The sequence below is a fragment of the Octopus sinensis genome, linkage group LG3 (genome assembly GCF_006345805.1).
Source record: "Octopus sinensis linkage group LG3, ASM634580v1, whole genome shotgun sequence".
Taxonomy (NCBI): Eukaryota; Metazoa; Mollusca; class Cephalopoda; order Octopoda; family Octopodidae; genus Octopus; species Octopus sinensis.
The window spans coordinates 169,400,446-169,422,848 of record NC_042999.1 but is presented as its reverse complement, the minus strand read 5'-3'; the positions used below and the strand labels follow the sequence as shown (position 1 = coordinate 169,422,848).

Sequence of the window (22,403 nt, the reverse complement as noted above, 5' to 3'; positions counted from 1 at the left end):
ATGGTAATGGCATAAAGTTGTGAGTGGATGATACCACATAAATGTAAAAATAGACGAAACCAAAGTATCAGTGGGGAAGTAGGGCTCGTGGGGTCCGAGCTAAACCCGCTCCCACTCCATCCGTAATGTCTTCCGGTCTGTTCTTCATTCGATTTCTTCGATTTATTCATATTTTGTATTTTTTGTAAATTTTTAAATTCATCTTTTTGTAATCCCATTCATGGATCTGACCCCACATCAGATTGTATTGTCCCCTCTATGTTCGCCCCTAGTGGGTAATAATAAAACAGATGATGGTAATGGCATAATGAAGTTGTTACTAACAATAATGTTGATATCAAAACTGGTAAGGATGAAGAAAAAATAACAAAGGTAACTCACTGGAGGAATGGTTTGATCACTGATTTCGTTCCTCAGCTGTGTCTGTGGCATCTGTTGCTCTTCTGATAACTACCATAAAAATAGGGGAGAAAAATAGGTGGTTGTAGTTGATGCTGCATCTTCAGAGAGAGGTGGGGCATGAAAGACAATCATAGTTTATGAAGAGGAAATGTGAGGAAGAGAAAGATGCTGTTTAGAAGAGGCTAGCAGAGATACCCGGCGTTGCCTGTATTATATGCAATTGAACAATTCGACTTTTCTGTTATATTTTCTGTAATGAACTGGAATATCTATGTTTCGAATTTCATCAAAATTGCAGATGAGGGTTATTTCCCTCTTTACACACCCTTAAAAAATTGTAATCATGCCACATGTATCCCTTACTACTGATTTTTATGTGCATATTCCAAAATTCCAGTCTTATTGAACCTGTTAAAAGGATTTTGCACCTGAAAAATTAAGGTCATGGAGCTCTAAAATGTGAGAGTTAAGACCCCTGTTGGGGGTGGGTGCCTTAATGTCAACCAGAGAATTTGAATTGTTGAGAATCTGTTTAACTTGGGTCTTATATCTATTGTTTGAATTTCTTTGAAATAGGAAATATATGTTCACTGGGTTTATAAAAGAGAACAAAGCTACAGGAAACCAAAAGATGAATGATCACAATAAGCAGTCAGCTACCCTACCCTAGTCATTAAGAACTCCCAATGTAGGATTCCTCACCATCCAGGTGACAGGCACAGCCGTAAGATGCATTAAGAATCTATAGCAATTGGAAGGGCATGACCCAACTGAAATAAACATTAACAACTGTGTGACGTGGGGGCTAAGGAGAAATGAAAGTGTCTCCTCTGGAGTTTGCAAATGACCACTATACTGATACGTAACTGTGCAGAATAAATTTACAATCTATAAGTGTCTTTGAATAACCAGTCACTCATCTGGGAAGGCCTTGAAAACAATGTTACTATCTGGGGACTATGTGTGACCCAGTGATAATAAAAAGACTGAAAGGAGGTCTGCAATCAAATAACTTTACTCAACACTTTGCAACGGAATTTATGCACCACATTGCAGAAATCACAATGTAAGTGTATGTCAAAGCAAACTGTTACACTGCTGTACCATTGAATTACAAATAATGCTCATCTTTTATGCTCGGTAACCCTACAGCTTCCAAGGGCATAACTGTATTCATCTTTGCTTAAATAAAATGACAAAATTTTTGGTGCTAAGTCTCCATGGAGGGGTCTTTGTAACTTGTAAGAAGATGAAATTTTATAAATATTACTTCATTTGTGTCTAATATCTATGGTTAAAATTTCATCAACAGCAAAAATATATGAATTGTCATGGGGTTTATGGCCCTTGTGCATAGAATATAATTTCCAAATTTCCTAAAGATCCATTCAGTACTTTTGACCTATTTTTGAATCATAAAAGAAATGACTAAAATTTGGGAGTTAAGGCCCCCATTAGGAAGTTTTATATATAATATATATATATATATATATACATTAGAAGGTTTGGAGATGATGTACAGGTATTTTATATTAAAGGAATGAGGTACTCAGAAATTCGGATGGTTTTATATTTACAGATATTTACTTGTATAACACATGTTTTTATACATCATATAACATATATCACATATCATATATTAGCGCTTTCGCTCATTCTAGTGGAGTTTTCAAATTGAACTAAGTTCTTGTGGAAAATTTGACCATTTTTATAGTGTTATTGAGTGTGTAGTGTTGGAGAGGGATATGAGATAATACAAGAGGGTGATGGATGGGGAGTAAGTGAGAGAGAGCATGTGTGTGTGTGTATGTGCGCGTGTGTATGTGTATGTGTGTGTGTTTTGTATCTGAAGGCAGTGTTAAAGAAAAAGAAGGAAAGGAAGAAAAGGGAGAGAAAGAAGAAAAGAATTGTTTTGTTGGTCTCTTTTGTAGCTGGTCAGGATGTTTTCTGCAAGGGGGGTAAAGTGTATTTTTCAAAATTTGTCTGGATTTCTTTTTTATCATTGTCTAGTGAGAGAGAGAGAGAGAGAGAGAGAGAGAGAGTGTGTGTGTGTGTGTTTGATCTGAAAGGGGTATTAAAGAAAAAGAAGGAAAGGAAGAAAAGGGAGAGAAAGAAGACCGTAATTGTATTTCCTTTTTATCATTGTCTTGTTAGAAAGTGTGTGTGTGTGTGTTTGTGTGTGTGTATGTGTTTGTGTTTTTGTATCTGAAAGAAGTGTTAAGGAGGAATGGTCAAGTTGTTAAAAATAACCAGTCACTGGCTTTTAGCAATGGTCAAGAATGCCACTTTTGTTTATATTTTTGCAACTGTAAAGGATTTTTGGGTTTTAGGAATTGGCCATTTCAAAAAAGAATTGTCTGGATTTCTTTCTATTATTGTTTTGTGAAGGTGTGCGTGTGTGTGTGTGTGTGTGTGTGTGTGTGTGTGTGCGTGTGCGTGAGTGGGGGGTGCCTGTGAATCTGGAAGAGGTGTCGTTGAAGAAGAGAAGAAAGAAGAAAAAGAGGAAGAAGAAATAATTGTGTTGATATTTATCCCACTATTCAGTTCTTTCAATCCAATGTTTGATTCGCTTACATGGGATGGAGAATGTGGATTAGAGATTGTTTTTATTTATGTACATATGTGTAGAACTGTGTGTGTGTGTGTATTTAATACAATTTACTTTACAAATTTGATCCTCCATCTAGTACAACTTATGATAGAGATATTTTCAGACATTCAATTTGGGGAAGAACTTAGTTATTGAAGTATTTTTCCATATTCCTCCTGAAGGAGGTGTTATTCTTTGGACATTTGTAGAAAGGAAAGATCCTAAATTAACAGAAACATGGATATTCTAGAGATGGGCTGGGGGTGGGGTGGGGGTTCCAGCAGGGAGAAGAGAGAGAGGGAGAGAAAGTGGGGGGAGAGAGAGCAGGTAATATAGGGGAGCACCAGTGGGGAGGGGTGTTAGGAGAAACGATGACAGGTAGGGGTGGTGGCAGGTTCTAGACAGAATGAAACGCAGGATATCACGAGTGAGGGAGGGGACTGGAAGGAGGGGAAGAAAAGCAGGGGTAATACATAGTGAAATAGCGTATTGAGGAGGAGGGGTTCGAGGAGTAGACACACATAATGGTGGTGGGAGAAGGGATATCTGGTGTAGATGGAGTAAATCATCATCATCATCGTTTAACGTCCGCTTTCCATGCTAGCATGGGTTGGACGGTTTAACTGGGGTCTGGCAAGCCAGAAGGCTGCACCAGGCCAGTCAGATCTGGCAGTGTTTCTACAGCTGGATGCCCTTCCTAACGCCAACCACTCCGAGAGTGTAGTGGGTGATTTTATGTGCCACCGACACAGGTGCCAGACGAGGTTGGCAGACGGTCACGCTCGGATGGTGTTTTTTATGTGCCACCGACACAGGTGCCAGACGAGGCTGGCGGATGGCCACGCTCGGATGAGATATAGAGAGATATCCGGTATTGGTGGTGGGGGTGGGAAAGGGCAGGTGCACCGCAAATGGCGAAGTTTTGATTCAGGAGAGAGCGGCAGATATATGGAAAGAGAAGAATTAGGCAAATGGGGTTTGAAGAAACAATGTCATAGACAACGAACAAATTATCGTAGAGAGCGAGCAAAGGACAAAGTAACACGGAGAAAGGAACAAAGTAGAGAAAGAAAGAAAGAAAGAAAGAAAGAAATTATCAGCACATAAGGACGAATTATTACGAGATAGGACTAAAAATGAAAAGATTATATTTTTGGGAGACAATATCAACTGCTTAGCTCACGAAAAGAATCAACAAACAGATTAGTAAATAGAAAATACATTTTAAGTGTTAGTAGCGAACGTAGTACGAGTGGTCAAGAAATGAAATGAGAAATTCTTAGCTTAGCTAGCTTCGGACATTGCTGCTCGATGAATGAATGATACTTTGACACTCCTGTTTGTGATTATCTTTAAGCATAGCTTAACAAAGCTTTACCATTTACTTAAGTTCTGCCACAAATTTTATGTTCCCCAGTGACCACTGGAGAGCATAAAATTTGTGGCAGAACAATTGGGAGCAGTAATAATCCAGATGATTGAGTGTAGCATGGTAACCTTCCTCCAAGTTCTGAATAATATTCGAATCCAGCCAGCTACCCAGTGTTACTGTCTTGGTAATATGGAATGTTGCATCATTACTCACACACTTTGACTTGGAGATTGCACTACTCACCAGTCCTATGTATTCCAATTGTAGTCTGTTTGTGAGTGATAGTGGGCATGCTTGGAACCTCTCAGCATTGCAGTGCATGTTATTTTCCTCATCCCATTTGTATATTGCATTCAGGTATTCAGTTTTAGGATGTCACTAGGGTTCTTGACTACCTATGTACTTTTGTGTCATCAGCATAGCTGGAGAGAGTGGCTAGCTGTATGCCTGAGAACATGTTGACAGAGCTATCACACTCAGTAGTGGTGGTCCCTTGAAAGGACTCTCCAGAGAGAAGACAACTGGCTGCAACTTCTGATTTCTGCTTTTTAAAAAGTCATGCAGTATGTGACATATCATCCTATGATCAACTTTGTCAAAGACCATTTGACCAGTTGAGCTGCTGTCTCAATACCCAGTGATAATACTGTAGTAGCCGTGTGAGTTAGCCCCTTCCTGGACAGAAGCCATGGTACATCTTTATGAGCAAGTTATTTTCTTCCAGGAACAGGATCAGCCGCCTTCTGAAAATGTGTTCCATGACCTTGCTAACATGTGAGGTCAAAGAGAAAGGCCTGTAATCCTTAGCATCTCTGCTTTCTCCTCTATGTAGAAGGTATATCATACCTTCTTTTAACATTTCGGGAAGTTTACCACATGCAAGGAAACTCTGAAAAAGTATCTGCAGTGGTTTTGCAGGAACTTTCTTGCACACATCATTCAAAGAACAGCTGGAAATCCATCTTGGCCCATGGCTGAGTTTGAGTTCCTCTCGTCAATAGCCAATATTACATCTTCCTCCTTTATGTCAATGTAATCTTTGGTTACTTCTTTCCCATTTACTTATTTATATAGTTCCCAGTGGAGAGGTGAAGACACTTTGGAATTGTTTATTTAGTGTGTCACATATCCTGGGATCGGCAGTTAGTAAACCATCTTCTACAAACAGTGGCATTATCTTGTATGCACTGAGACAGACTCTTTCACAAATTTGTGGCAGGCTTAAAGATTTAAATATATATTTCCCTTGCTTTTTCTTGAGAGAGGCTGGGTTTGTTTTCAATCTCTTAGAGTGACTTTTTGAGGAAGAATTTCTTGCTATAATTAAGTTGTTAATTTAAGCAATTTGAGATCGTTATTCTCCATTTCATAAGGTCTCTCCTGCCTCAGGGAATGTTGTTTTTGTATGTACTGGCTCTCTTCTCTGGGACAAATTTAATGCATATGGCTTGCATTATTGATAAGAATTCATATCAATGTCTTGCAAAGAGAGACTTTTAAGAGAGACTTTTTCAAGTGACTTCCTGTTAGCCTTGTAGAAGTTCAGACTGCGTTGGGATTCAGTTGCCATCTATATAGAAGACATGTTTAACTAATTCTGGACTATATATTGATAATTCTATCATGTTGTGGTCTGAGAAAATTGCTGATGATATCTTCACAATGTGGATAAGTTCCACATTGAAGTAGAGGCCTAAGATGTTACTGTTTCTGGGTGGAGAAAATATGGTTTGCTCTATGAAGATATATATGGAAACTTGAGCTGTATAACAACATTGAGTATATAATTATATATAGGCATGGGCATGGTCGAGTGGTTAAGAAACTTGCTTCCTAATCACGTGATCTTGGGTTCTGTTGCACTGTGTAGCACCCTGGGTAAATGTCTTCTGCAATAGCAGAAGACACTTGGATTTCTGCTGAGTGAGGCTTCTGAGTGGATTTGTTAAAGCCTTCTGAGTGGATTTGTTAAATGGAAACTAAAAGAAGCCTGTTGTATATATATATATAGAGAGAGTATGTTTGTACATGCGTGCATGTACTGTAAACATCATATGATGATTGTAACTGAGCATCACTTTTGTATCAGCAAGGTTGTGTGTTTCCCATCTTACATGAAAAACATATCTAGCTATGGCGAAATATTACTTTGTTTGATAAATGGTGATGGTTGGCGACAGGAAGAGCATCCAGCTGTAGAAAATCTGCCTCAACAAATTCTGTCAGACCCATACATGGAAATGGGTATGTTAAATGATGATGATGATTTATCAGTCATTGTCATCATTTCATATCTACTTTTCCATGTTTGAATGGGTCAATCAGGAGTATGTTGAAGCAAAGTTTCTTCACTTATTCCCAAGTGAGGTACTGATTTCTCTGTCAATCAAGCAACAAACTGCTCAGACATGTGTACATGGAGAACCTGAAATAAATAACACTGCAGCATCTCAAGATTTATCATGAAGTCTAGGTGTACTTTCCTGCAAGCAAACTATCCTGTTAAAGAAGTCATTGCTTACAATCAATTATCAATCAGATATGTAGACAAGAGAAATGAAAACCCACCCAAGCAAGCACACACACACACACATTTATATGATGGTCTTCTTTTGGGTACTATCTACAAAGTTCACTCACAAGGCTTTGGGGCTACATTAATGGACATTTGTCCAAGGTACCATGTAGTGGGAATGAACACAAAACCAAGTGGTTGGGATTTCTTAATCACATAGCCTATTTAAAAAAAGGTTTTTAGAGAAAGTTTATAATGCAGTCACATCATCATCATCATCATCATCATCATCGTTTAGCGTCCGTTTTCCATGCTAGCATGGGTTGGACGGTTCTACTGGGGTCTGTGAAGCCAGAAGGCTTCATCAGGCCCAGTCAAATCTGGCAGTGTTTCTACGGCTGGATGCCCTTCCTAACGCCAACCACTCCGAGAGTGTAGTGGGTGCTTTTTACGTGCCACCCGCACAATATTTGAAAATAGATTTCTTAAATTAGAAATTATTGATTATTAAATTTAAAAAAAAACATTAATTATATAAAAATGCTTCAAAAAATACAGATGGACGCAGACCTGATTGAAGAATGGTTCTGTTTAAGCACTTGCCACTGTTTTGAGATTATCAAACAAACTTGTTATAAGGTAATTGTTTTAGTAGTTACTAGTTTACATACATATTTTTAAACTTGCAGAAATAGAGATCAGCAAACGATTTTCATTTGCCAGCTCCGTCTGGCCCCGTGTCGGTGGCATGTAAAAGCACCATCCGTTCGTGTTCGTTGCCAGCCTCGGCTGGCCCCCGTGCCGGTGACACGTAAAAGCACCGTCCGTTCGTGGCCGTTTGCCAGCTCTGTCTGGCACCTGTGCAGGTGGCACATAAAAAACACCCACTACACTCACGGAGTGGTTGGCGTTAGGAAGGGCATCCAGCCGTAGAAACACTGCCAGATCTAACTGGGCCTGACGAAGCCTTCCAGCTTCACAGACCCCAGTTGACCCGTCCAACCCATGCTAGCATGGAAAGCGGACGCTAAACGATGATGATGATGATGATGATGGTAATGCAGCTTGTGGTTTAAGACAGCTGACAAGTGAGCCAATTCTGATCTAGGTTTGCTGTTTCCTTAACATCCTTGGAAAGAGAAACCAGAGGCTGTCAACTTGCCTCATGTGAAGTTAATATGCAAAGAAGAAAATGGCTTTGTGTTTTATCTCATAAAGTCAAAATATTTGACAAATAACAGGTCTTTAAATGGCTTAAATAAAATAAGCAATGACAGCGAAGCACTAAAATGCCATCTGTTGTATGAGGGTCTGCATGAGCACTCTGTAAATTAAATTCAACCTAAAGAAACGTCTATTTTTGCATGCTAGACTATATTTGATCAGTTTATATTTTTAAACTGTCAGCACAAAGTTTTGAAATAAGATTTACTATCGGGGGTTCTGCCATTTTTAACATTAATCACTCAATTGTAGAGTAGCGATTATATTTATTTACTACCTCGGTTGAATGATGAATAGAGCAATGTGTATATTCCCTAAGTTTACAGTGGTTCTTTCCTTGATTCCTTGGTGATAGCTCAACCAAAACTAAAGATTTAAAGTTACATGATATGCTTGAAAAGCTTTATTCGAATGATAAAGAAACATATTTAAGTTTTTAAAAACTTTAACATTAAACTTATTATGTAAAACAGTAGAAGTAGGAAAGCTAAGGATGACCTGTGTCAGTACAAATATTTGCAAATTAGAATAAATGATTTTTCATGAGGAGAAGTCTAATGTTTAGGATAGACTTTATCACAGGAAAGAAATGAAACTTATTAACACATATTTATGCATTTGTACATATATGCGCAGGAGTGGCTGTGTGGTAAGTAGCTTGCTAACCAACCACATGGTTCCGGGTTCAGTCCCACTGTGTGGCATCTTGGGCAAGTGTCTTCTGCTATAGCCCTGGGCCGACCAATGCCTTGTGAGTGGACTTGGTAGACAGAAACTGAAAGAAGCCTGTTGTATATATGTATATATATATATGTATGTGTGTGTAAGTGTTTGTGTGTCTGTGTTTGTCTCCTTAGCATTGCTTGACAACTGATGCTGGTGTGTTTACGTCCCCGTCACTTAGCGGTTCGGCAAAAGAGACCGATAGAATAAGTACTAGGCTTACAAAGAATAAGTCCTGGGGTCGAGTTGCTCGACTAAAGGTGGTGCTCCAGCATGGCCACAGTCAAATGACTGAAACAAGTAAAAAAAAAAAGAAAAGAAAAAAGAAAGAATATGTATATTTGTGAGAAAAAAAAATATATGTATGAAAAGCTAACTGACCTGTGAGCTGACAAGAGGGTCATCATTTTTTTGGTTGCTGATGTTTGAGATAGAATTGGAATCAGGTTTGTGCAACACAGGTGTAAGAGGAGAGGGAGTAACGTCTGGCAGTATCTTTTCTTCAGAATGACCACTGCAGACAAGAATCTCGATTTCATCACTGACACTCCGTAGGGTTTGCACAGCTTCTGCATGGCTGGTGCCAAGTAAACTTTGGTCATTCACCTAGGTAAAAGAAAGAACAAAGAAAAAACCCTGCAGTCAGCAGCAACAACAACAAGAACACTGAATATAAAAGGAATTATACATAGTGTGCTACAGAGAACTTCACTGGTATAGACACGGGACATGTACGATGATAGATGGATTAAATAAGAGCCAACTGCTCCAAGTGGAAGGACTTGTGGTTGATGAAGACCAAGGGAAACATAGGAAGAAGTGACGTAAGTTGATCTGCGGAGGTCTCTCATGAAGGGGGTGAGGAACAAAACAAAGCAAATGCAGAGATGGGACCCTAGAAGCCTGTCCAACCCCTGCAAGCATAAAAAATTGGATATAAAAACAATGATAATAAAATTTAAGGTTATTCTTAGATATTTTGCAAATTAAAATCATTGAGAGATCATAAGATCCTGACCACCAGATGACTACATTTTGAATGCTCTGGCTTTGATGTGACCTAGGTCTTATTAACATTAGTCAGGTATTATAGATTCTGTGTTATCCCCAACTTACAACTTAAAACAAGATTAAACATAGAATTAACAAATTTCTATGCTTCTTAGAATTATGTAATTTTTTTTGTGCGCACCTATTATCAAATTACACCACCAGATAACTAATTCCTGACACCTACACAGATACTATATTTACTGGTATATAAGTCATACTGTTTTCTACTTGATTTTAACTGAAAAAACTATAGTGTGACTTGTAGTAAGACTTAACACTAAATTGGAGGAGTGACTTATATATGATTAAATACAATACATATACAATCAGTATAGGTGTACCAGCTGATTCCCCAGCAACAACATACCTTAGTTTATTTTGCTGATTTTTAACTCTGACATTTACCTCTGTCAAGAAAAATGTAATATTCTAAATCTGTTTTAAATGCATTTTTCATGCATGAAAAGAGATTTACTTTTTAGAGTACCATCTTTTATTTTTTCAATTGAATGTCCATCCCATTACTAATCACTCCATTCTAAAGCTTCGTCACTCCTGAAGGAGAAACTCCTCCTTGGCCTCCTTCCACCAGTCTGTCTCTGGCCAATCATGGCTAGGTAAGCCCAAAGTAGTGGATGAGATCATCTCGCCACCTTCTTTTTGATCAGCTTTCATCTTGTCCATTGTCTTGGTCTCCATTCTGTCACCCTGATTGTCCATATGTTGTTCTTCAGTTGTGCTATGTGGTCAGCCCATCTATATTTGTACTTGTTGATGGTTCTTAAGATGTTGTCTCCTCTCATGTGCTGTTGTATCCAGGTGTTGGTTGACTTGTTCCACAAGTGATGCTGAGCATGATTTGTTCCATTCTCCATTGGGTTACAATGAAGACATTCATAATTGTAGTTCTTGAGAGCCTCAGTTACACTGCAGTAAATCATCACAGGCAGGATGTACTTATTGAAGATCTTTCTTTAGATTTTCATGGAACCCAACCAAGTGCTGTTCTTTTGATTTCCCAGAGGAAATTTCCATCTTTTGTCACCATCCTTTTCAGGTAAACATAGCTGTCTACCTCTTCTATGGTCTTGCTGTTTACACCGATGGATGCTGGCATAACATGCTTGTTGAAAATGACTCTGGTCCTTCCAAGGTTCATGTTGAGGCTGACAGATTGGCTTGTAGTGTGGATATTGGTGAGCATTTCCTCCAGTTCCTTAGGTATATACACTGTCAAGATGATATCATATACAAAATCCGGGTGATGTAGTTTTTCTCCATCAATGCTGATGCCTTTTTTGTCCCCTTGGATTTTGTTGATGACAGTATCTTGCAGGCACAACTTTGGTGAGACGTTGCCGCTTTGCCCTGCTCCTTCTCTAGCTTGATCTTATCACTGGTAGAATTGATGATACAGTTGACAGTGAGGAGGAGAGGGATGACATGTTTGGGTTGGCTGAGAGAGAGAGGGGGGAGTGAGAGTGAGAGAGAGAGAGAGAGAGAGAGAGAGAGAGAGAGAGAGAGAGAGATGTATAGTGTATGAGGAAAGATGTTTTGATGTTCAAAGGGTTAAGATAGCCTATGGAACCTGTGGGTGTAGAGAACAATATTAGTAAATGAAGAAATGGCTAGCAAGTATAGCATTATCAAGTGGTGGTGGTGGTGGGGGGGGGGGTAGAGCTGCAGCTGGAGAAATGTGGGAAGAGGGCAATATGAGGAGAGTTTATTTGATTGAGGTACCTATATATGTTTGTGTGTGTGTCTGTGTGTATTGCTGATATGGGCAGCCTTCAACTTCTTTTATCCAGAAAGGTTTTTCATTCCATTATTTCCTATTATTTACATGGTATTATTTCTAGCTCTACATGTGCTTTTAGATACACTTCCCAAAAATAATTTTATATATAGGCGCAGGAGTGGTTGTGTGATAAGTAGCTTGCTAACCAGCCACATGGTTCCGGGTTCAGTCCTACTGTGTGGCATCTTGGGCAAGTGTCTTCTGCTATAGCCCCGGGCCGACCAATGCCCTGTGAGTGGATTTGGTAGACGGAAACTGAAAGAAGCCCGTCGTATATATGTATATATATATGTATGTGTGTGTGTGTTTGTGAGTCTGTGTTTGTCCTCCTAGCATTGCTTGACAACCGATGCTGGTGTGTTTACGTCCCCGTTACTTAGCAGTTCGGCAAAAGAGACCGATAGAATAAGCACTGGGCTTACAAAGAATAAGTCCCGGGGTCGATTTGCTTGACTAAAGGCGATGCTCCAGCATGGCCCTGGTCAACTGACTGAAACAAGTAAAAAAGAAAAAAGAAAGAAAAAGAGTATATATCCTTTAAGTTTATGAGAAATGTTTTTGAGTTTCTATGCTATTTTTCCTGGCTACAACTTATTATTCCCATCTTTGATAGTAATTTTATAGAATAGTTATAAGCCTGGTGCCACAATAGTGTAGGATAAATATAATAATAATGAAAACTTTTGGATGGAAATTCATAAATATTTTAATGCCTTGCTACATGTTTCCACAAAGCACAGGTCTTTTATGGCTGTATTCCCCATCCATCGGACATTACAAATATGATTTGCAATGTCTAGGGATTTAAAGGGAAGCCATTATTACGTGTCTTCATTTCTTCAAGCAAAAATTACATTAGTGTCCTGGTTGTATTGAATGCTTAGTTATGGGATATTTACCAATTTACACCAATCAGAAGGTTCTGTGAGATTTATGTGTGGTTCTTAAGCACCATCCGTTCGTGGCCGTTGTTTGATTTAACCTCGACCTTGACAGGGTGTTACATTAATGATTTTACAAGCTGTAAGGAGAAGGGAGCAAATATTTATTTAGATGTTATGAGTTCAGGATTTCTGAGTGGTACTGGTCAAGAAGGTGAATGGGATTACCTTGGTATTGTTAAGTATTTCACAGGGTCATATTTGTTCTTTAAAGGGGCATGTTATTTGTTAGTGATGACTATTATTCATTTGTTGATGATGTTAGTTTTTCTGTAGAGCCAGTATATTCATCTAATATTATTTTCCTTGTATGTTCAATTAGATAATAAGTACTTATGGTTTATGCTGGAATTCTTGATATTTAGACCCTGTTATGCTAAAATTTCCTAGTAATGGATGGAAACACTCCGTCGGTTACGACGACGAGGGTTCCGGTTGATCCGAATCAACGGAACAGCCTGCTCGTGAAATTAACATGTAAGTGGCTGAGCACTCCACAGACACGTGTACCCTTAACGTAGTTCTCGTGGATATTCAGCATGACACAGAGAGTGACAAGGCCAGCCCTTTGAAATACAGGTACAACAGAAACAGGAAGTAAGAGTGAGAGAAAGTTGTGGTGAAAGAGTACAGCAGGGATCACCACCATCCCCTGCCGGAGCGTCGTGGAGCTTTAGGTGTTTTCGCTCAATAAACACTCACAACGTCCGGTCTGGGAATTGAAACCGCAATCCTATGACCGCGAGTCCGCTGCCCTAACCACTGGGCCATTGCGCCTCCACTTTCCCAGTAATAAATTCTATGCTGTACATAAGGTCATTTTGTTTATGTCATTTGGGAGGTTCCTCTGTTGCTTGGTTAGTGTTTGTTTCATAATTGTTCCAAGATACAACCACTTCAAAGTGTCTATTAATTATGTTTTCCTGGGAGATAATAGTCTCCAGTGTGTCGTCCAGTCATATGTTGCAAACCTATGATGTTCTATCATTATGGTTTGGTGTTTTTTAATATAGAGCACTTAGTTGTGGATTCCACTCCATTCACTTTTAGTCTTCAGCTGAGGTTAGCTAAAGATGTGTAGGGACTTTTATTTTCATCCAAAAATGATGCAAGAATGTTTCTCAGACAGTTTTTTATTACGTCTGATGTCCCACCAATGTACACATATTTTAGTGCACCTGCTTTCATTTCACATTTATAAATCATGATCCTCCTCAAGATGTTCTTTTCAAATTTGCATTCATTTTTCTGTCAGTATTTATACGAGGTCTGATCAATAAGGACCTGAACTGGTGCTATAAAAACAAACCTACAACACATACCAATTTGTCATTTAATCTCCTTCAAAGTATTCCGCTTCAGAAGCCACACACTTAATCCAGCACTGTTTTCATTGAGGGAAGCATTCCTGGAACTCATTTTCTGGGATAATCATCAGCTGCCATGTTGCATTCATTTTGATTTCCTCAATGTCCTTAAATCTTCTTCCTTTGATTTTTGGAAAAAGGAAAAAGTCACAGGGAGTGAAATCTGGGGAATACGGTGGCTGTCAGACCTGGGGAATGCTGCACCTAGCCAAAAACTGCTACTGAATGGGCAGGGGCATTGTCATGGTGCAATTGCTACTCATTGAATGCATGCAATTGTGGCCTTTCCTGACAAATAGAATCCAGCAAAACATCACAGTAGTACTCCTCGTTTACTGTCTGACCAGGTGAAGCATACTCATGATGAACAATCCCCTTGTAATTGAAGAAAACAATCAACAACGTCTTCACATTGCTTCGACTCATTTGTGTCTTCTTTGGTCTCGGACTAAGTTTTAACGTTCTAACTCACTTCTGCTATTTACAGCAGTGCTTGGAAGGAAGGTGTGTAGCATAGGATCATCGCATTGACCATGACAGAGAAAGTTGAGCAGAGAATCTGCATCAAATAACTTTCTCTTCCTTTACACAACCATCTCATTTATACTCTGATCCCTGTTCCTTGTGAGCATGCCTGGCATTTTGCCACCATCTCCATCCTGTGATCTCCCATTTTCTCTCTCTCCTTCTCCTGCACTTCCCTCAGGCTGGGCAACACCTATTTCTGTCTTCATTCCTGATCTTTCTCTCTCTGGCTGGGTAACCTTGTACTTCCTCTTCAGCAAGACACCTATATCTGTCTCACTTTAACCTTTTCATCATCACCTCCTCCTCTCTTAAAAGTTTTTGTCTTGCATGTACTTGGTGACCCTGTTAGTGCAGGTGCCACTTAAAAGCACCCAGTCCACACTGTAAAGTGGTTGGTGTTTGGGAGGGCATCCAGCTGTAAAAACCTTGCCACAACTGACCTCGCCTGTGCTTGTGCCACATAAAAAGCACTAAGTCCACTCTACTGAGTGGTTGATGTTAGGAAGGGCATCCAGCTGTAAAACTCCTGCTATAACAGTCACAGAAGTCAGGTGCAGGTTTTGGCCTGGCCGGTTCTTGTGGTACCATCCCGCCTATGCTAACATGGAACACAGGCGTTAAATGATGATGATGATGATGATGATGATGATGATGATTAGTTCCCCAAGTTATTAAATGATGTAATTGCCTCTATAGTATTATACCATAATTTGAGTTTATTTATACATTTTAATTTGGTATTATTCTATCTGATCTTGATGGGCATATTGATCTTACAGAGGAGTTATCCAGGAAGTTTCCTTTGTGATCTTTTAGGCTTACTCTAGGTGTCCTAGGTGTATATAGTCTAGCCCTATCCTGTATATATATATATATATATATTCATTTATACACACACACACACACACACACACACACACACACACACACACACACACACACACACACACACACACACAGAGGTTCAAACTCCTGAGATCAGCCTTCACCACTTCATCACATGTCTAAGCTCCAGCCACATTTAGTGAATGCCCCTTCTTTATATAGTTCTCTTCATCCATGCACATTGTGTATCTGCACCAGCGCAGTCTTCTTGCTTGCACACTCCATCTGACTCCTTTTATGCCCAGTTTTTCTCTCAGCACATTTATACTTTGCCATTCACAAACTCTTTCCATGCAAATCCAATGGAGCATGCTCACTTCATTTCTTTCCAGTCTTCTCATGTCCTCTGTGTTCAAGGCCCATGTCACACTACCATGATAACATGATTATTTGTAAGATCTATTTTCAATCCTCAAAGGTACCTTCACATTATAAAATGTGTTATACAAGATTCAGTTCACTTGTTATGTCAGATACATAAAAACATGTTGAGATGTCAAATACAACAGCCCTTACAGATAATGGAAGTGGTAAAAAAAATATAAGGAGCTCGACAGACAGGACTCAGTCTCTTTTCCCTTTGGACTTGCCAACTGCCCACGGCTAGGACCACTAGCTTTCTTTCTTTGTTTTAGCACTGTACACATGGTGTCATGATGCCTGTCTCGCAGGAGGTACCATTTGATAATGTGTTCACATGCACACCGACTTTGTAAGCTTATCATACCAGGATGCCGTAGCATTTTACAATGAATAAATTATCATAGCTAAACATTTGTATTGCCTGAGTTTATTGTTTGTTCTCTGTGAAAAAGATATTTACGAACACTACACACATGCCCGTCTTGATTCCCTCATATTCCACCATCACAAATACACATCTCAGACACCTAAAGTGGTGAACCTGACATTGGAGAAAAGAAAACTATTTCTCACACGGCAGTACAGAGCATCATAACAGCGACATTTCTTTCACCAGACTTTCACTTGCACACTTGCTAAGTAACAATGGTGTCACCTTCAACAGCGGCTGTTTCTCATCCACCTGTGCCTATTTTCACTGGAGACATTGCCGTTTGATTTGTCCAAATGGAATCCTACTTTGCAGCAAACCATGTGTATTCTGAAACACAGTGATTGCATCTTCTGATAATTTTTTTGCCAACTGCTCTCACGAGCAAAGTATGGGATGTAATTACAAATTCACCTGTGGATGTTAGCTTTACTTCTGTCAAGGTTGAGATTGTCCAGTGGAATTTTATGTCAGTGGAGAAAAAATTTCACTAACTGATGAACGATGAACAGTTAGGAGAGCAAGCCCTGTTGCAACTGCTGCGTAGAATGCACCAGCTTGTAGAAGGCAATACATTAGAGAGCAGTTTTTTCAAGCAGTTATCTTTTTTCATCTGCCTAACATCCAGGCCATCCTTGCATCCATGTGCGACATCAGTACCGTGGAACAACTGGCAACATCAGCGGATAAAATAATGGAAATAACCAGTCCGACAATATCTTCTCCTCTTTCCATTACTGTAGTGGCCATAGCATCCTAGTTCCAAGATTTTCAACACGCCATGGAAAAAACAATTGAAGACCTGGTAGTGGAAGTTTGCAACTGCCATTTAGAAAGGAACATAGTCCCACGTGCAAAACAACTGATCTCACTCAAGATCTCTATCCAGACATCAGTACGTTGATAATGAGGGATCTGTATGTTGGCACCATACAGTGTCAAGGCAATGAAATGCACACCATCTTGCTCATACTGCACCCAGGGAAACATCAGAACGGAGCAGTAAGCATGGCTACCCCACCAAGTCGTGCAATTTTTATTGAAGAAGAAATTTCCCAGAAAAGCTTCCTGATTGACTCAGGAGCTACCTGTAGTATCTGACCAGTTAAATATACACATAGAAAACCTTTTCCTTCAGCCATTACCTTGCAAGCAGACAACCATTCACCTATCACAATATATGGCAAAATTTCTCTCACCTTAAATCTATGACTCAGACGATGCTTCCAGTAGGTTTCTCTAATTGCTGACCACTCTCCTTTTTCCTTGCTGTTCGATCTGAAGAACAGGCAATTGATTGGCAGCAAGATGCAACTCAGAGTGCATGGCACTGACTGATTTGTTTCCACAGTCAGCCCGATTTTCTTTGTCACTGCTGCTTCAAACAAACAACACTCATTGTTGCAGTCATTCCCGGAGTTAACAAAAAACCCATGTACTATGGAAAAGATAACTCACACTCCATAGAATACCACATTTTGACCACAGGCCCTCCTGTTTTTTCTCACCCAAGACGTTTGTCAGCAGAAAAGCTTAAGGCTCCAAAAGCAGAATTCAGGCACGTGTTACAGCTCAGAATTGTATATCTTTCTTCCAGTAGCTGGACTTCTCCCTTACACATGGTACTGAAGAAATCATCTGCCGACTGGTGACCCTGCAGGAACTATAGACGACTTAATGCCATCACAGTACTAGACCAGTGCTCAATTCCACACTTTCAGGATTTTACAGTTTTGCTATATGGCAGTACTATTTTTTCAAAACTAGATCTTGTCTGTGCACCACCAAATACCCATCCATCCTGACAACATTCCAGAACTGCTGTAACCAATCCCTTTGGAGCTTTCAAGTATTTAACAATGTCATTCGAGTTACGTAATGCTGCAAGCTCTTTCCAACGCTTTATAGATGAAGTCATCCATGATCTCAATTTCATGTATGTGTACATTGACGATTTTCACATTGCCACTTCATACTGAAGCTGAACATGAAATTCATCCACAACAGCTATTTGCTCATCTGTTGCAGCACAGCATCCGGATTAACAGCATGCAATGTGTTTTCGGAGCGCTTTCCCTTATTTTTCTGAGACACACCATCAACAAAGACAGAAGCAGGCCTTTAGCTAAAAAAAGTTGATGCAGTCGGAAAGATTCCTGGACCTACTTCACTGCAGCGACTCCCTCATTTTCTAGGCCTCGTAAATTTTTACTGACACTTTATTCTTAACTGTTCACAAATATTGGCACCCTTTACAGATATGTTGCAGAACAGAAAGAAAACAAATAAACCCATCTCCTTTGCTCCAACCCAAACCAAAGCCTTTCAGGATATCAAACAGAGTTTATGACATGTCTTTATGCTGACTTATCTGGTTCCTGATGCAAAGCTGTCGTTGTCTGTAGATGCTTCAGACGTTGGTGTTGGTTGTGTGTTACACAAACTGTGTGGTTCCGAATGGAAACCTCTTGCATACTTTCCAAAATGGCTCAAACCAGCCCAGACTCATGATAGTACTTTCAGTCGTGAACTGCTTGCCATCTACCTCACAGTCAAACATTTCCAGTGCATGCTATAGGGCAGGAGTTTCACAATTTACACCGATCACAAACCACTATCCCTTGCTTGAAAATGTAAGCCCAACAAAATTCTCACCCTGAGATATACATTACTTGGATTTCATTTTCCAATTCACCAGTGATATCCGGCACATTCCTGGAAAAGGAAATATCACTGCCGATGGTTTGTCTCGTTTGTCTATTGACTCCATATTCTCACCTGCTGAGATCGATTTGGATGTCATGGTAAAAGATCAACCATGAGCTGAGAACATAGATAGCAACAAATCAGAGTCCTCTCCCTTTGACCTTCAATGACTACTTGTAACAACTTTCAACTCGGATTCTTTGTGATATCTCCACCAATTACCCTCATCTGTTTGAGTTTTTTCTGTGCTACATAACATCTCACACCCTGGGGTTGCTGCCACTTTGAAGCTAATTTCAACTCTTTTCATATGGCCCAACATAAGATGAGACCTCGCCGACTGGCCCAGGAACTGCTTGCCTTGCCAGAAAGTGAAGGTTCACAGGCACATCAAAGCACTGCTGGGAACATTCGCCCATCCGTTTCCAGCATATCCACATAGACCTTTAAGGATCCTGGCCCTTGAGTCAGGAATATACATACTTATTGAAATGCATAGACCATTTCTCATGATGGCCAGAACCATACCCATCGCAGATTTGTCATCACCACCTATCGCTCAGGCACTCGTATTGGGTTGGATTTCTTGTTTCGGTTCCTCTGCAACAATTACAACTGACAGAGATTGACAATTTGAATCTCAACTTTTCCACGATCTGACCAAAATCTTAGAATCAAGACATAGCTCCATAGTGAGCTACCATCCTGCCTCAAATGGATGTATCAAGTGATTCTATCGCCAGTTTCAAGCAATCTCTGCATGCATATCCTGACCCACAGAAATGGATGGAACACTTGCCCATTGTTCTTGGTCTTCATTCTACTGTCAAGGCAGACATTCGTTTTTCCCCAGCAGAATTCTTGTATGGATAAACTCTTTCCTTGAAGTGTGATATTTTGTTTTCATGTCATTTTCATTGCATATGCATACTATTTTCATCATTGCATATGCACTCTACTTTCACTATTGTATTGTTACATATTACATTTCCTTTAGTTTATTATTTTGCACCTTAAAGGCTCCTGGTAGGTTTTGCACTGTAAATACATATTATCTTTCGTCTCTCATTATTGCCATAGCTTTATGACTGCAAAGGGAGTCTGTAGCATACCTGTCATGCCTGCTTCGATTGTCTCAGGGCTAAACATAAAAATCCGGAAGGGACACAACAGGTAGCCATGACACATGTGCAAAACACAACAGCCTTTACAGATAATGGAAGTGGTAAAAAAAATATAAGGAGCTCAACAGACAGGACTCAGCCTCTTTTCCTTTTGGGCAGCCAGCTTGCCAACTGCCCACAGCTAGGACTGCTAGCTCTCTTTCTTTGTTTCAGCTCCCTACATGTAGTGTCATGATGCCTGTCTCGCAGGAGGTACCATTTGATAATGTGTTCACATGCACACCGACTTTGTAAGCTTATCATACCAGGATGCTGTAACATTTTACAATGAATAAATTATCATAGCTAAACATTTGTATTGCCTGAGTTTACTGCTTGCTCTCTATGAAAAAGATATTTACGAGCACTACACACGTGCCTTTCTTGATTCCCTCATATTTTACCATCACCGTCGCAAATACACATCTCAGACACCTAAAAAACAAAAAACATACAAACAATCCAAAGAATTATCATAGGCTTAAGATTGAGAAATAAAAGACATACTTGCAATATTCTTTGTCCAACACTTAACTGGCCATGTCTTGCTACAGCTCCGTCAGGTGCAATCTGTAGTAGTAGTAATTATAAAGATGATTTTATGTTAGGCACAAGGCCACAATTTTGAAGAAAGATGGTTTACCTGAATAAAGCAACCCCAGTACTTGACTAGGCACTTTATCAAGTTTGGAAAATGAAAGATAAAAAAACAAATTGGTAAAATTTAAAGACAGAATGCAAGAGAATATAAGTAGATATCAGAAAGCACATTCTTGGGTGCTCCACCCAGCCTGTCAATGAACCGTTCTTTTATCAATGACAAAGACATAAGCCCACAAATTGGGGTGAGGCAAGGTGTGCAGCCAAACTGAAATAGATTTTAATGCTTGATTGTTACTTATTTTATTGAACCACATCAAGGTAAAAGCAAACTCAACCTTGGTGGGATTTGAACTCAGAACGTAGGGGAACAAAATTAAGCCTTTAGCATTCAAACCGGCCATATCTGGTCAAAATATTTAACCTGTTTTATATTGAAACTGACCAGATCTTGCCTCTCACCTCAGCCCTACCATGTCGTTCTAAAACTAAGAAATCACATCACTGAAATCTCTAAACTACAAGATAATGCAGGATTGATTCAAACCATTTTCAATAAACAAACATCACATTTGGCAGAATAATCTGAACACTAAAGGGTTAAACACTGTTAGGAAATTAATTTTGATTCTACTGCTGGTGTTATTCAAATGCATTAACAACAACAATAATGAGCAAAGCCTTTATTTGTAGGGAAAACATATCACTACTTGAATTGATCTCAGTATATTACTGATACTAACACTAGAGAGCCAAAAGACAAAATCAATTCTAGTGGAATTTTGAACTTGGTAAGAGGGATGCAACTGAAGTACACACATATCATTTAGTTACATGTTTTGCTATTTTTGCTTCAATTAGGTACAAGGACAGAAATTTTCAGGGATTGCAAAGTCAACTATATCGATCCCAGTACTTAAACGGTAATTTTAATCAACCATGGAAACACAGTATTGATCTTGTGAGGATTTAAACTTGAAAACCAAAAGAAATATTGCAAAGCATTTTGTTCAACATTAACAATTCTGTTAATCCATTGCCCTTTCCTTCCTCCCAGGGCACAAGGTCTGAAATCTGAGAGAGAGTTTAGGTGATTAAATTTACCCCAATATTTAATGGGTACTTTATTTTATCTACCTTGAAAGGGTAGATAAACTTCAGTTTGCCAACAATTGACTAATTTGCTAAATAAAAAACTAAAAAGAAAGAAGGAAGCAGGGTGATCAGAAAAGAAGGTAAAGCAGCAATGAATTTGTACTTAGAATATAAACGAGCAGATCTAATCCAAAAAACAATTTATCCAATGCCCAAATCCATCAACTCGGCAACAATAACAGCAAACCAAATTCTTTATGAAACCCAAAATTTTACAGGGAAAATGTAGAAGAACTTTTGTTTTTCATACCTTTTTGCAGTGGCATATCTGAAGTGTTTTAAACTAGATATCATAGTCTGGTCTTACTTTAGTTTGCCAACAATTAACTAATTTACTAAATAAAAAGTTAAAAAGTAAGGAAGAAAAAGAACAAAGCAGGATGATCATAAAAGAAGGAAACGCAGTAAAGTAAATGGAAAAAACTGATAAAATATGAAATATGAGGAGGAATATGAAAAATAAAAAGAGAGCAGGAGAAAAAAGAGGAAGACAGTTAAAGAAAGGCATTCACTGAGAAAACTTACAAGTGATAGGCTATATATATATATCATCATCGTCATTTAGCATCCGCTTTCCATGCTAGCATA

General features: G+C 39.2%; 1 protein-coding gene across 10 annotated transcripts in view; it reads right to left on the bottom strand.

Annotated features, from left to right (window-relative positions):
* Positions 1-22,403, bottom strand: part of LOC115209683 (protein scribble homolog) — a 458,170-nt gene that overhangs the window by 103,727 nt on the left and 332,040 nt on the right. For all 10 annotated transcript variants that reach the window (XM_036501621.1, XM_036501616.1, XM_036501617.1 and 7 more), the window contains 3 exons: positions 20,568-20,630; positions 9,208-9,432; positions 382-450 (listed from right to left, as the gene is read on the bottom strand). In XM_036501621.1, coding sequence (XP_036357514.1) covers positions 382-450; positions 9,208-9,432; positions 20,568-20,630 — 357 coding nt within the window. The remainder of the gene's footprint in view (positions 1-381; positions 451-9,207; positions 9,433-20,567; positions 20,631-22,403) is intronic.